The following is a 16,129-nucleotide window of genomic DNA, read 5'->3' as shown; positions in this document are numbered from 1 at the left end:
ATACCAGGTACTATTTACATTTCTACAGATTGGCAAGTCCGTGCTTTTTTAGTTGTATGAACCGAGAGGTTTAAACACTACACTTATCTAGTTGATATTCTGCGCACTGTCGATGTTTTTGGCTGTTAGTGGCATCCTTTTGTTTTTGGTTTACTTTTTATTGTCACCTTACGGGGATAAAGTTGAAATACTTTGACATTATTCTTTAGGGACTTTTCATGAGCATATGCATCTACTTCTTCCTGCGCTCATACGAATTTTCAAAATGGATGCTCTACTGGGCTGCGCTGCTATCCGAACTCTCACAAAATTGATTCCTCATGTGCAAGTTGACTATAAATTCACAATTATCATGTGCTTCTATGCATCTCAAAGTTATAGTTAATCTATTCTTTATACCTATTTGTTTATTTTCCAGGTTACATGTCTCATGGATCACCTGAAACTTGTCTTGAATGGGTATGGTTCCTTCTTATTTTCACAATTATCAAGTGCTATGCATCATTTTTTTTGCAATCTGATAATGATTTTTAGTATCATTAGTCACCGTTTGTAGGTTGAAAATAGTTCAACATTCACTAATCATGTGGTTGTCTATCCTTATTCTTGTAAAATTTGCCAATTTGTCCCCGATAGATAGTTGATTCTGTTAGTTGTTTCATATCCAATAGCACCACGGTTGTATTGGAATGATCCATTTGTGTACGTATTACTACTTTATAAATTTGAGGATAGGATGTCTTTGGCTCAGGATTTATCAAGTTTTATTTGAGTATTTGGCACCGTCGTTGTTGGCTATGCTGAAATGTATGTAATGGTTATGTATTTATTATTGCCATGTGTATGAACATTGGTGAATTCACGTCAATTTGTAGGCATCATAATGAATCTTTGATTTATAATGAGAAAAACTACATTTAAGTTATTTGTCATGCAATCTTAATAAATACAGTGTATATTGTTGTGCTTTTTAGGCGGTAACAAAAAATATATTTGACGCTGAGATTGCTTTCGTATCAATTTCTTTTTTTTGTTACGGATATCTTTCGAAACAAAAAGTTGTTTAATGCAGAAATAGCTTTTGTACCATATTTTTTTTATTTATGATATATTTCCGTAACAAAAATATATTTGAATCTCTTGTTGCTTACAAAAAAATAAATTTTTTTGTAATGTATCTATTTGTGCCACGAAGCCCTTGTTTGACGGTTTTCTACTTTTTGAAGATTTGCTTTTTATTTTTTTCTTTTTTTTAGGAGCTGTTTTGTTACAGTATGATTTATATGTGATAGGATTTGTATTTAGAATCATTTATTATGTTTGGTTGGTAAAATTATGCATAATCTATATGTTTCAAATTCAGTTTGTTTTACAGACTAACTGAAGGGTTTGTATTTTTTTATATTTTAAATGACATAATTGTCCTCCCACTAATTTTATTTATTGTGATAAATTAAACTCTACACCCATCTTTGTGAACTTTATTTATTTTTCTACCAAATTGGGGTGTTCTAATAAAAATATTTTTAGTATAGTTTATGGTTAATATTAAAAAAATTTAATATATACAGATTCATACAAAATTTATAATTTATAATCTACACATTAAACAATGCAACAATTTAATATAAAATATTTTTTTCTTACTTAATATAAAAATAAGTCAAACTACAAAACTAATACACCAAGCAAATAATTTTTAGAATTATTAATTTATCTAAAATATTATTGGTAATATATTTAAATACAAATAAAATTAGTAATTATAAATAAATATATGTAATTGTAGTAGTATATTTAAATAAAATATTATATTTTTATAAAACCGATCACATATAAAAATATAATATAAAAGAAATATAATTTTTTTATTAAATAAAAATGTATAAAAGTAAAAATTAAAATGCAATGAGCATGAGATTTAAAAGTAACAGGGATAGAGATAGTTTAGTATTAAAAAAAAATTATTTGCAGAATTTTAAAATCAAATATTTTAGATTTCATACGGAGTTTACATAGGCGAACCATGTGTAGTGACCCGAGGCGTCGGGGGTTTGAACCCATGACCTCATGGTCACAGCTTCAATCTCTACACCACCAGATCATCCTTACGGGACAAGTGTTGATAACTTTTTGTAGAATGAAAAATGAATCAATCCCACAAATACAACGAGACCCACTCAAATATCTATATATACATATGTGATATTTCATGAGAAAAAAATTGTATTTGACGTGACATTTTTTAAAAGTTAGATAGTATTAAAATTTCAAAAAATATTATTGTAAATAGAAACTAATTTTGGAGTAGTGAAGTGGGAAAAAGAAAATGAAATTTATGAATAAAACTTCATATACAAGATACTATAAAAAGGTTGCAAGTACATCATACCAATATATATATATATATATCGGTTTGTATAGAATAAAATTTTTTATAATACAATAAATAAAAATATAAAAATATATAGGGTGTTTATTTGGGGATTGGATTTTCAATCCACTATTCATTTCATTTTTTCTCTTAAAAAAACATCAAATCAAACACCTATTTTTTATTTTTTATATTATACTAAAAATCAATTTTACATTCAAAACATCACATCAACACCTATTTAAATCACATCATACAACTATTCGAATTTAAAATTTTACTATTCAAATCTCAATACAAAATCCAAAACCCAAACAAACACACCCCCTTAAGTAAATTCTTTTAAGCAGCTCAAAGTAAATTACAAAAATATGCCAAAAAAGTTGAAAATAAAGGGGTGTTTTCACATAGAAAATTTCTTGCATTTTTGTGTGGTCTCTGTTGAAGAGATTTCGAAACGGTGGTCGATGGCTTCATATAAGATGAGATCGAGAGCAGTTGAGGAACTGCAGCATCGCATTACATCAAGAACATCATGTGTACATGCGAAGCAGGCCTCAACTTTATTAGGCTGCCGTCAAAATTAAAATATTGAGTCCTTGAATATTTTTTATATTATTATAATAATATAATAATAATTTTATATATTTTTTTAATATAAATATATTAATAGAATATTTTTTTTATTTATTTAAAAATTAAAATATAAATATAAAATTAATGTGACATGTTTAGTATAATATAAAAATAAAAAAATATATTTGATTTAATATTTTTTTAAGAACATTTTTATAAACAATCAAAAGTTATTTTTAAAAAAAATTTCAAACAAAAAAGTTTATGAAAAAGTTTGGTTTGAATTTGATATTAAAATAATATTTTATGGGATGTTTGTGAGAGAGAAAAATATATTTTTCAAATGCGTAGTACTAATAATAAAAATTAGAAAGTTTAGATTAAATAAACAAATCCAGTGTTTACATAATACACAAATTTTTAAAAATACTACTAAAAAATATAATAAAATATACAAATTTAAACATATAGACATAAAATAAAAATAACAAAAATACACAAAATATTACTCTATCATATCTTCTTAATTTTACATAATTCACAAAAATATATAAAATCATACCATTAAATAAACACACTAAAACATACAAATAAATAATTTAAAAATTAATGTAGAAATCATTTATTTAAAAAATAATAATAAAATAAACTTTTATTTAAAATTTTATTTTATATATTCTATAAAAATAATAATATATTAATATTAGAGCCAGCAATGGATCGATTGGGTTCGTGTCGGGTTAAATATTTAAAACGGATTAAATTAATCAACCCTAACCCGACCCGTTTATTATCGTGTCGAGTTCGTGTCGTGTCGGGTTCGGGTTAACTCGTGTTGACCTGTATACATAATTAAGTCTAATTTCTTGATTCAAATTAAATAATTTTTTGTTTTGCCGTGTTATGTTAGTTTTTATTGGTTTGAGGTTGAATATTTTAAAATTGAACTTAGTTTAAATTAATTTATTAAAAAATTATTAAATTATGATTATTTTATATATATAAATATATTAATCAAATATAAATATATTATAATCGGGTTGTTGTGAGGGGTTCGAGTTGAGAGCCTAATCTGACCCGTTTATTATCATGTCGGATTTGTGTCAAGATTCAATTATTTTGTGTCGAATTGTCGTGTCAGATTAGTTTATCAGTTTTAATTAATATATAGGAGTATATATAAATATATTAATATAGGCTCCTTATTGGCCCTAGAGGGAATGGGCCCTGGGCAAGGCCCTATGGCCCTGGCGCCGATGAACATGAGCAGGAGTGTGGTGGACTCCTCCTACGCTGCTCTACTGGAGAAGACGAGGATTCCACAGACCTCGCTCCAGAAGCTTGCTGTTATCGCAATCTTCGAAAAGTTTCGCTCCACGTCGCCTTCCGATGCAGGTCGGGATGCCATTAGCCGCTGCCTTCGCACTCCCTCACCGGCGGTTGTCGATCAGGCTACCAGGGAGCTCTGCCGCCTCGTTAAGGATTCGAAATTGGATGTCTCTGCGGGGCTCTTGGAGCGCTGCCGCCTCGTTAACTATACAAAAATAGTATTGTTATATTATTATATATTATATTATTAACAATTATTTTTATATTTAATTTTTATAATAATTTCCATTATGAAATAAATTACTTTATAAAATATAAAATTTTATGTTTGTAATAACGTGAAATATTTAATAATAAATGATTAGTATACTCCTACAAAATTTAAAATCAAATATTGCTATATATAAATCTCATCAAATCCAAAATAAAATCTAATCATGTCTTATTTTATCTAAATCTCCCATTATTCAAGAGTTAGCTACATTATGATCTTCTTCTACAAATACCCACAGAAAAAATACACACATACATGCAGAGAGAGAGAGAGAGAGAACTGAGCTATGGAGAGGGATAATTTCATGAAGCTCTTCGGTCACATTGTTTGGCGTCATTCCGATTCATCTCCCGTCGTCGATGAGAAGCCGCCGGCGCCGGAATTGCTTACTTCAAATGTCATCCAAAAGAGTAATTTTCACCCTGCTAATGTCGATCCTTCCAGCTCCAGAAACACCGACCATTCCCTAACCACAATTCACAATCCAAATCCTATACGGGTTTTACATCCTGAATTAGGAATTATTCCATGGGAGGAATTCACAGTGGCCGGAAAAGTGAAAGACGGCAATGTCGTTTCTGATATAACTTCTGAGCAGGGGTTTAATCCTCAATCTGAATCTGAATTTGAATATGGCGTGTCTTCTTCTCCATCTGGAATTAAAACCCCCACTCCTACGCCGTCAGTTTCTGAAGAAGGTAAAAAACTGAAGAAGAAGAAGAAGAAGAAGAAGAGGTCGATTTCTGATCTAAATCCAGCACCAGTAAAGCGACAACGACAACAGCGTCGCAACAAGAAGAATGACGACGCCGGACATATTCCGGCGACTCCGGCGTGGGTGACGGTTGCCGCAGCGGAAGTGCCGGTGATGTTCTTGTATTCGAAGAGGTTGACTGCGTCGGATATCAATCCGTCGCAAAGCAGGTTGTTTGTGACGAGGAGCGAAAGACTTATGGGGTTTCTGACGGCAGAGGAGAGGACGGCTATGGCAGGAAAAGAGGGGGCCCGAGTGGTGGGAATCGACTCCGACGGAACTGAATACAAACTTGGCGTTGGGAGCTGGGCGAGCTTGAATGTGGTGGTCATCAAAACGCAGTGGAAGGATTTGATTTTGAAGAAGAGCGTTGGGGAAGACGATGTGGTTGATATTTGGGGATATCGACCCCATGGGCAAAGGAAGTCTCGACTCGCCGTTAACTTTAGGCGGGCCGAATAATATATATATATATATATATATTGGTGAATGGTGGTGTGTAATTTCTTCATTTGATGGATCGATCAATTCATACGTATAATGTAAGTATATTAGGGTTTGTCTTTAATTTGTTTGTTTTTAGGGTAGGGAATGTGAAGGAAGTTGCTGTAGTATGAATTTTGATGAGTCTAACGTGTACGTTGATTGCTTGTTGAATGGCAATTGGCTGCAGACAGAAAGTGATCTGAATATATATATACTACTTCCTTCCCAAAATATCTTGCAATATTTTATAATCTCTCAAATATTTTATAATATTTTTAAAATATAAAATAATTAATTATACTTAATTTATACCAGCTTTTTCTCATTATATCATCCAAATAAAAAAATAAACTATATATTACTCCCTCCATAACATCACCTAATCTCTAAATTATCCTATTTAATACTATCCACCTAAAAATCAATGAAAAAAACAAATATTGCAACTTGTTTGGAACAGAGAGGATTTGTTTTGGGTGTGTTTTGATTGGTAATTTGAATTTTGGGTTTGAGTTAAAAAATTTTAAATATGATGATTTGATATAAATTTGGATTAATGTGATCTTTTGTATCTATAATTAAATTTTAATAAAACATGAAGTAATAAAAATAAAAAATTTGATTTAATATTTTTGAAATTTTTTTATGAATAATAAATATCTTAAAAGTCGTCTAACTAAACCCAATATATAAAAAAAAAAAAAAAAAAAAAAAAAACTAATAAAAAAATACACAACATTATTCTATATTTGTTTGATTAAAATTCATTTTTCAAGATTAACTAATAATAATAATAATTTAGAATTATTAAAATTGATATATCAAATTGGAATATGCGCTTCATGTTTGATTTATATTTATATTACAGTTTACAATTGTTAGGAGAAAAAGGATGCACCTAAAAAAGAGCCTAGTAAAGCTGGAGAAAAGCATAATCACAGTACTAAACTAACCCTATCAAACACACATTTAATTAATGTGTCCAAAAGCTGAGAGAAAGTCCTGTACAAAGATTTTGGTCTTCCAATTTTGCAAAGACCATTGCAATTGCACCAATTTCTTCAAGTCCCCTACTAATTCCAAGTATTTTCACTTTCTTGGCACTCTCACCCTCCACAATGTCAACAAAAAATTAAAATTGCAGATTTGTGTTACTATGACAAGTTATAAGCCAGGGCAGGCGGGCAGGCAGCTTGTGACAGATAAGTATGTAATTAGGAATCAATACTTACAGCATGATTAGGTAACCGGCAATCGAGCAGGGGCACTGGAAACAGCATGACAAGGTTGAGATATCATCCCACACGGCCTTCTTCCCGGCCAGAGACATCTTGTTGCATTGTGAATAGTTGGAGTTCTTCATGATTACCTACCTGTATGAAGGAGTTCAGTTTCTTGACAGTTTGCAGCTCATGGTTGTGTGTAGTAGTTGATTTATATACATTTTGCTAGTTGAGCTTCCCGGGGTGCAAACTATGAAACTATGAAAGGATGATCAACAAGATTTAGTCAAACATAAACACCATTCTAGCAAATGCATTTTTTTTTTTTTTTATCACACATCGGTGAATAGAGATATTCCAAGTTTCAATCAATCTCTTCCAAATATTCAGCTCTAGAAAAATGAAAACATTTGAAAAAATCTCCCAATATAAGGGAGAAAAGAAATGGTTCAACCACAGACCTTACATCTTCAAAAATAAAAATAAAAATGAATGATCAAGGAAGCTTTGAGTAACATAATGTGTTACCTCAACAACTCGGCCTTCGTTCATTACCAGGATCCTGTCTGCTGCTTTTATCGTAGTCAGCCTGTGGGCGATAATGATGATGGTCCTCTGCCTTTTGCGGTCTTTCTTCAAAGAAAGAAGTATCTCCTGCAGGTTTCCAGGGTTTTTTCTATTACAAGAAACATTGTTTGTTTTCTTATGAGAATGATGAGAAAAAATGAAAATAAGCTTACCTGGATATAGCCCTCACTTTCAGCATCAAGGGCACTAGTTGCTTCGTCTAGTATCAGAATAGCAGGGTCTCTAAGGACGGCCCTAGCTATGGCAATACGCTGCTTCTGGCCTCCACTAAGTAGGTTATCATCAATGACGGTGTCATAACCTCTAGGAAGGGCAGAGATGAATTCGTGTGCATGGGCATTCTTTGCAGCATGTTCGATATCCTCTTGTGTAATGCTTTGAAAGCAACCATAACTTATGTTTGATTTGACATCCAAATGGAAAAGATTTGGTTCCTGCTCATTAGTCATATAGATCTCTCTCAGAGGTTAAACCGCACGAGTCTTGCACCAAAAACAGAGCCTTCTCAAGACAAACCTGTTCGACAAATCCGATTTGTTTCCTCAGCCACTGGATATCAAACACTTTCAGAGGAATGCTGTCTATTAAAATCTGGACATAAGAATTGAACATCAGTAAGAATAAACAAAACAACTTTGCTGTCAGATAAAAACAGTATGGCCAATTATTATTAGCAAATGCAAGGTCATTCTATTCATTGAAAAGTAATGAAGCAAGACAAGGAGTTGAGGGAATATAATTGCACTCTGTCCAAGCTTTTAGTCTGAAATTGACCTTATCATCGGTTCATTGCTTTTTCTAAATTATTGGCTGAACCACACACTCATTTATACTATGTCTTTTTATAAATAGTTCTTTCCCTTTCAATAATTCAGCAGGTTAAGATGTTTACAAAATGAATTTTAAAAAGTTTTAAGTTTATGAAAAATAAGAAGTCACAAGTAAGAGTTTTAATTATCATAAGGCTTTTGCAGCATTCATACATAAGCAATAACGTGAAACCACAAAAAAATCTTACTGCTCACCTCACCACAACTTGGTTCATAGAGGCGAAGCAGAAGATTGATCAATGTACTTTTCCCGCTACCATTTGCACCCACCTTTACAACAGTGAGCATATGTTGGTGGTTGAATTATCACAAAAATTCATGTGGTGAGAAGTATGTGTTGTATCCCTTACAATTGCAACAACTTCATTAGCTTGTAAGGAGAAATTCATGTTTTCCAGAATTGGCACCTGTTCATGAGTCAGACAACAATAAGGAAGCACTTCTGGTTTAAAACTAATAGCAAAAGCTACCAAAAAATATTCAATGTATATGTATAACAAACTACACCAAGCTAATGACATTGCAGAAGTTCAAAGTCGTACAATTAGATACATCTGAGGTTATTGAAGAATACCTTGATCCTTGAAGGGTAGTGAAAAGAAACATTCACAAAGTCAACACTACCACTGAGGCTTTTCATTGTTACTCCTGTAGAGTTTAGTTTCCAATTATTGTGTAACCATAACAAAAGATCAGTAGCATTTGAATTCCTTCAATGCATATTCGATTCACAGACAATAGGATACAATAGAAAGCCATTTGTGCTCTTTCATTTGCTAAACCAAGTATATATGAGTATAAAAAGTCAGGAAAATGAAAAGGTAAAATTGAACAGCAAAATAGGAATTTTGCATAAAAGGATAAGGACCAAAATCTTGCCTTCTGACGTGAACTGGAAACTGGGTGGAAGATGCATTAACTGAAAAACTTTTTCACAAGCTCCAATAGACTGATATAAAGATGACATACTGTCCTGCAATCTCCAAGTAGCATAGATCAACCATTCACAATATAAGACATACTTGGTCAGCTGCTCAGCAGACGCGCTACCAGCCAAAACTGACATTCCTCCTAAAAGAACGGCAAAAACCTACAAGGTTTGCATTCTAATTAAACTATCATTTAGCATTTATGGGTAGAAAAAGCTATCACAAGTAAAGTTTCTATCTACAGAACATCAGCATTTGAATTCCTTTACACCCAGGAACACCTGTGTCAATCGATATAATGTAAGGAAGCTGAGGTTCCAAAATCCATATGCTAAACTCTCTCGCAGGCTAACAGAAGCTAATCCATCAAGCCACTGTGAGAACCTAAAAACAATTCACAGAACAAAAATAAATCTTCCATGAACAAAGATGGTATATTCACATACAAACATTTCTAGCTTAACATTTTACAACCTCTGAAATTCTTTCCTCTCTGTTCCATATGCCCGGATCGTTCTCATCAAGGAAAATGTTTCTTGTGCAACCTAAGTGTTTGTTAAAATAAAAATTTGATCACGCAAAAAGAAAGTAAGGGAAGAAGACAATACAAATTTGGTCAAATTTTGATTACTTCATTGGCAGAAGCAACAAAATCTTGGGCAAGCAGTGCCACTTTCTTCTGGTACCTGCCAGATACAACAATATGAGTTAGATCAAATGAAATGGCATGGGCATGGCTCAGCAAGCATGAAACGCATACATGAAACCATTGATCTTATATGTTTCCATGCATATAGATTTACATTATAGACATAAACCAATAAAATTCATATCTACTATGCATAAAAATGGTAACAGATTAATTCCATATAAATGAGCTCCAAGTTGGCATATTTTCAAGGAGAAAAAAACAAAAAAAAAAATCATGTGATAAAGGCCAATCAAAAGGTTCCTTCTCTTAAGCTCCACAAAATAAACCCACACGAGTCCTAGTTCAAGAACATTGCATTTTTCCAGACCTCAATGAAGGCACTTTACAACTAATCAAAATTCAAAATCAGTGCAAATATGTAATAGCAAGGAACATTACAACTATAATTGACCCATGGTGGAGCGATCACATCAAAGCCATCACACAAACAAAAAATTTCAGACAGCTGACCAAAGTTAGAACTCAAAGATACATCAACTGCATTCTTCGAAGACTACTGTTTGACTATGTTCTAGTGTCTTAACTGCATGCACTCAACTGCAAAATATCATTGCAACTCAGTAACAAAGAAATCCATCAAAACTTACCTCCCATAGATGACGAAAACTGCTGACAGAATAAAGCATATAATCAGGGATGACATTGCAAGAGGCCATGATAAAGTCATCAAGTTGATAAAAGCACCTGTTCCCTGGAGGGGAAGGTATCAATAAGAGGTTGGAAAATAGAAACCAAACAGGGAATATTTTCGAAGTGCAATAACCTGAATAATGTTTCGCAGAATCAAATACATATCATATCCAACAGTACGAGATAATCGTTGGCAATCTGTACTCAGTCTGCTCGTCAAATCACCAACTGCTTCTGTGTTAAAGAATGATATGTCCTACATTAACCGTAACACCCACAAGTTGCATTGAAACAGATATAGATGGATAGATGAACATAAACTGACTTCAGTTTGCAAACTACACATAATTCAAACCTGAAGAAGAAGAGAGCTATACAGAGTTTTCCGGAGTCGTTTAACCTGCAAGAAATTACAGTAATCATTGATACCTATGTCTTGTTTTGGCAGAGACCAAAGCTATGTATTACTTCTATTGAAAATTAAAGTTGAAAACACAGAGTTTATATATATATATATATATATAAAGTGAAATAATTATTGAAAGTGATGTATAAAAAAAAAAAAAAATTATAAGATCCGACAGCAACAAATGTGCAGTTACATCACAAGTAAACAGACCCTAACTTATGCCTGTTAAAATAAGAGCAAAACCAGATTGCTTGTGAGAATCAACTCTTCAATATAGATAATGAAAGGTAAAAATAAATCAAATATACTGCCAACAATAAAATTGCAAAAATTGGTAAGCTACTAGGTTAAAATCATCATAACTCAAATTTACTACACACCCTTCAACACAGCATTCTGCCTCTAACAACAGGGTCCTTGAAAAATCACCTTAAAATATTTGTCATTAACCAAGGACGTCAAGAGAAAAAACCTTTCGACCAGGTTCTAATCGTCTCAGAGATGAGTGAGAAGAATATAATCTTATAATTCCAATCTCTGAATCAATTTTGCTCAAAGACAGGGTTTTCCACAATGCTTCAAAGTTAAGAAAATATGAAAAGAAAGAAGATAACGTAATAAAAGAAACTAGAACTTGATGGACGCACCAATATTGTATTTGCTATAGCAAAACACCCTGTTCGCAATCCACTTTAGCGCATGAAAAACCCAATTGCATAAGGAATTATTAGAATAGAACATTGCATACGGTACATACATGCATAAATATTAAGTTTGACAGAGTAACCTGAATATTCCGGAGGTAAAACACAACAAAATCAAGAAGCGTGTGTGTTGATAAAACACCAGCGTCTCCCCATTTTGAGCTGAAAAGACTGCTGCAGTCAGTATGCCTGGCATTGATATCTCAGAGAGCTGCAATAGCACACCACAAACTATATGAAGACCTCAATAGATTGCGAGCATTTATTTAAGAGTGAAAGCAATTAACAAGGAAGCAAAAACATGGACATATAATCTTGTTCTGATTGTTTTGCGAAACAGATTAAGTGCTGGCTAGTCACAGAGAAAATCAACTTGAAAAGGCCACTCACTAATCAACAAACTAACTGAAATTCAGTAGACCGCCATGTATTAATTAAAAGGATGCAAACTGCTATCACGTTTGAAACATAAATCTAATGAGTAAACTTGGCAATTGAAGCATAAAATAAACTGATAGCATAATAAGTGGAGATGAAATTGGTTAATTAGCTTATAAAACGGTAAGAATAAATCAAAGTAAAACCTATATAATGAGCTCACGCACCGCGGTAACAGCTAAAGCTCCAAAGGCCGCGTACAGAATCCACTTCTCATCAGCTAACAGTGCCCACATCTGGCTCAGAACTTGAAAAACAGTCGTCGATTCAGATCTCGTTGGATAACCACCTAATTTTTGTTCGAAAGGACTCAAACTCCACCAATTTCCACCGGGAAACATATCGCGAATAAACCGCACCAAACGTCTGAGTCTGCTAGAGCGAAGTTCATTCCCTGCCTCGCAGCAGTCCTCCTGGCTTTGTTGAAACGCATTTACAACAAATAGATATCTTCCAGCCCAAACTGAATTAGAATTCGGTAAAAAATGGACACCGCGCGTCAGGTTTTGCCTGCACACTGAGCCGCCAAATCCTAGCTTTGCCGCCGGCACAACAACTGGAATCGAATGAGTTCTGTGCCGAATAAAATAGGCATTACAGTGCAGCACGGTTGGAACAGCGGCCATCCGGAATTTGTACGGCTGCGCTACAAGCGTCGCCACCGCCGATCAAACGACAGACGATAGTAATTTATAAATAAATAAACAAATAACGGAATAATAGTAAAATGGCTATTAAGCATATCATGCAACCGCAGTTAAGGTAATACTTCATTCGCCCTTTACAAGCCTTTTGTTTTTTAATAAAATAAAAATTAATAGCATTTGATTGGTTAAACATTTGGGTGTGTTTGTTCGGTGGATTGGATTTTGAATTGAAATTTGAATAGTAAAAAAATTGAATTAAAATAATAGTACGGTACGATATAAATAAGTATTGATATCATATTTTGAATATAAAATTAATTTTTAATATAATATAAAAAATAAAGATAAATGGTTGATTTAATTTTTACAATAGAACTATTTTTTATATTTTTTTTAATTTGTACTACGATTTTGATATAATAACTCATATTCAAATATCAATGCACAAAAAATAAATGTTACTCTTAAAGTCGGTCGGAAGTAGTATTATGTTATTTTATTATTATTTTATATAATATATAATATGGATAATTTTAAAATAATTTAATATGTATAATTTAAAGAAATAATATAATTAGTACTTAAATAATTTAAAATTTATATAGTAATAAAAAAATATATGTAATATGATATTGTAAATAGTGAAATTTTTTATAATACAAATAAATAGTTTATTTATTTATAATTGATATAAACTAATTTTATAAAAGATATAAAGTTTTAAATGTATATAAAAATATTTTATTTTTGGGTAAATTGCCCCTTAAGTACACTACTTTATCATTTCAGTCCTATAACGGAAGATTGTCTTAAAATAGTAATGTAAGTGAAAAAATTTCAATTTAGTCCTTAATGCCTATGTGGCATCTGCGTGGCAGACTGGTGGAGGCATATCAACCAGATCGCCACCGGATTGACACGTGTCGGTCATGTGGATAATTTTTATAAATAAATAAATAATAAAACTAAATATATAAAATGTATTAAAAATAAAATTAAAAATATAAAAAATTAAAATTATCCGCATGACATCGCCGCGTGGCCCCTAAGCAATAATTTATACTCCTTCCATCCCACGTAATTTGTCCATATTTTCTATTTTCGTCCGTCCCACGTAATTTGTCCATTCATTTTTTTGGAAATATAATTATACATTTTAATCTCATTTTAAATTTTAAATTTTATAATTTTTTTAATTTTAATTAAACTATTTAGTTATTTTGATCTTAATTCACAATTATTTTTATTATACGATAATTATTTTTACTAATACACTTCTTAATTACTTACTAATTACACTTTATCTAAATTCTCGTATCTACAGTAATAGGCCCATAATACATGGGACGGAGGGAGTAGTATTTTTTATATTAAAAATAAAAATATAATATAATAAATATAATTAAAAATATATGAATATATAAATTATTAAAAGGTCACGTGGAGCAGACTGACGAACATATAAGTAATTGTTATGTTTTACTTTATTTATTTTTAATGTTTAATTTTAAAATTTTAATTTTATTTTAGTATTTTTTATTTTTATTTTTATTTTTATATTTGTAAATTTTTTATATTTAAAAAATAAAACTAAAAATAATTCACGTATCAGTCACATGGAGCTGACTTGGAGGACACGTATACGTCGGCATGCCACGCAAATACCACATAGACATTGAGAACTAAATTGCAACAAAATTTCACTTACGTAACTATTTTAATACATTTTTTAATTACGGAATTAAAATGATAAAAGGACAAACTAAAAAAATCAATTTACCATTTATTTTTTAATAGAACTAGAAATAAAATAGTTTTAAATTGGTCATGATATATAATATTATATGATATGTAATTAATTAAATTATTTATATTTATTAAATATATTTATTTTGTAAATTTGACTAATAGAAAAAATACGTAGAATAAATTATTCTGTAGTAATTAGTTCTCTATTACTCCCTCGTCCCAGATACCATGTCCATGTCTGTTCGTCCCACATATCATATCACTTTCATTTTTTGGAAAATGATTACACACTTTAATCTCATTTTAAATTTTTAAATTTAATTTTTTTAATTTTAATTAAATTAATTAGTTATCTTAATTTTAATTTATAATTATTTATACTATAGGATAATTATTTTCACTAATACATTCTTAATTATCTACTAATTATAACCCTTCTAAAATACTGTGTCTACAGTGTAGACACGGTACCTGGGACGAAGGGAGTATAATTTTTTTAATTGTATTATAGTATATTTACCGAATAAAATAATTAATTCTTATTTTTCAAATCAATTTTTTTTCTAAATCTACAATTCAATTTTGTACATGCAATTAAGTGCCAAGCACACCTTATATCAATTTTACTACAATTATATAGAATTCATTTATTATAAATATTAATAAACAATTAAATATATCAATATATATTTAATTTAGTGTAGCTACAATATAAATATATATTAAAAAAAATCACTAAAAATGTTAAAGCAATTTATATCAATTTTATTATAATTATATATAATTAATTAACTATAAATATTAATAACTAAATATATCAAGAAGTATTCAATATACTATAATTATATATTTCTGCAAAACTATTTAAATACTAATTTGAATTTTTTATTTAAATAGCATTTTCAAGTAAATATTTTATATGTAAAAAAAAAAAAACAATACTTTTTTATTAAAAATAAATAAAATAAATAATATTCTTTTTGTCTCTTGGTAAATTTTTTTATTTGACTTTTATACATTAATTTGATTAAAGTATATTAATATTTTATAAATACGTAGTATAATACAATAGTGTGAAAAAGTGTGAAAAAAATAAAAAAAAAAATGGATATTTGGTATTTAAATTGGGAGTTATTTTTTCTATAAAAAATGAGTATGTTTATTTCAAAAAAGTAATGTAAAAAAGTAAATTTTGATATTTAATTGATAATTATTTTTTTATAAAAATTATTAATATTTTGGTATTTACGTAATAATTATTTTTTGTATAAAAAATGAAAAAGTGTAATTTCGACATACTAAAATAAAAATAATACAAAACTTATTCTTAGACGGAGTAAATATAATCAATGTTCACTCAATATTTCTCAATAGAACAATTCTCCTTAAATATTACTCTCTCCGTCGATTAACAATCTATCAATTTTTCTATTTTGGTCTGTTTAATAACAAAGTATCTATTTCTTTTTTAGTAATT

General features: G+C 30.4%; 1 protein-coding gene across 2 annotated transcripts; it reads right to left on the bottom strand.

Annotated features, from left to right (window-relative positions):
• Positions 1-6,737: 6,737 nt before the first annotated feature.
• On the bottom strand, positions 6,738-12,967 carry LOC127258261 (ABC transporter B family member 26, chloroplastic-like). 2 transcript variants are annotated; one of them, XM_051285049.1, is made up of 18 exons: positions 12,424-12,967; positions 11,902-12,029; positions 11,762-11,804; positions 11,061-11,105; positions 10,839-10,961; positions 10,663-10,766; positions 9,995-10,049; positions 9,838-9,908; positions 9,645-9,747; positions 9,314-9,524; positions 9,009-9,082; positions 8,785-8,841; positions 8,630-8,704; positions 8,121-8,195; positions 7,757-8,038; positions 7,545-7,670; positions 7,026-7,162; positions 6,738-6,904 (listed from the first exon to the last, which is right to left on the bottom strand). In XM_051285049.1, exons 1-18 carry the CDS (start codon positions 12,880-12,882, stop codon positions 6,883-6,885), a joined length of 2,190 nt encoding a protein of 729 aa, XP_051141006.1. In that variant the 5' UTR covers positions 12,883-12,967; the 3' UTR covers positions 6,738-6,882. The 2 variants fall into 2 exon arrangements, with proteins under 2 accessions (XP_051141006.1, XP_051141007.1); XM_051285050.1 differs by having other exon boundaries at positions 6,738-7,166; positions 12,424-12,966.
• Positions 12,968-16,129: the final 3,162 nt, after the last annotated feature.

The sequence above is a fragment of the Andrographis paniculata genome, unplaced genomic scaffold, assembly GCF_009805555.1.
Source record: "Andrographis paniculata isolate CXL003 unplaced genomic scaffold, ASM980555v1 Contig59END, whole genome shotgun sequence".
Lineage (NCBI taxonomy): Eukaryota > Viridiplantae > Streptophyta > Magnoliopsida > Lamiales > Acanthaceae > Andrographis > Andrographis paniculata.
Note: the sequence above shows the minus strand (reverse complement) of the source record. Positions and strands in the feature narration are given on the sequence as shown.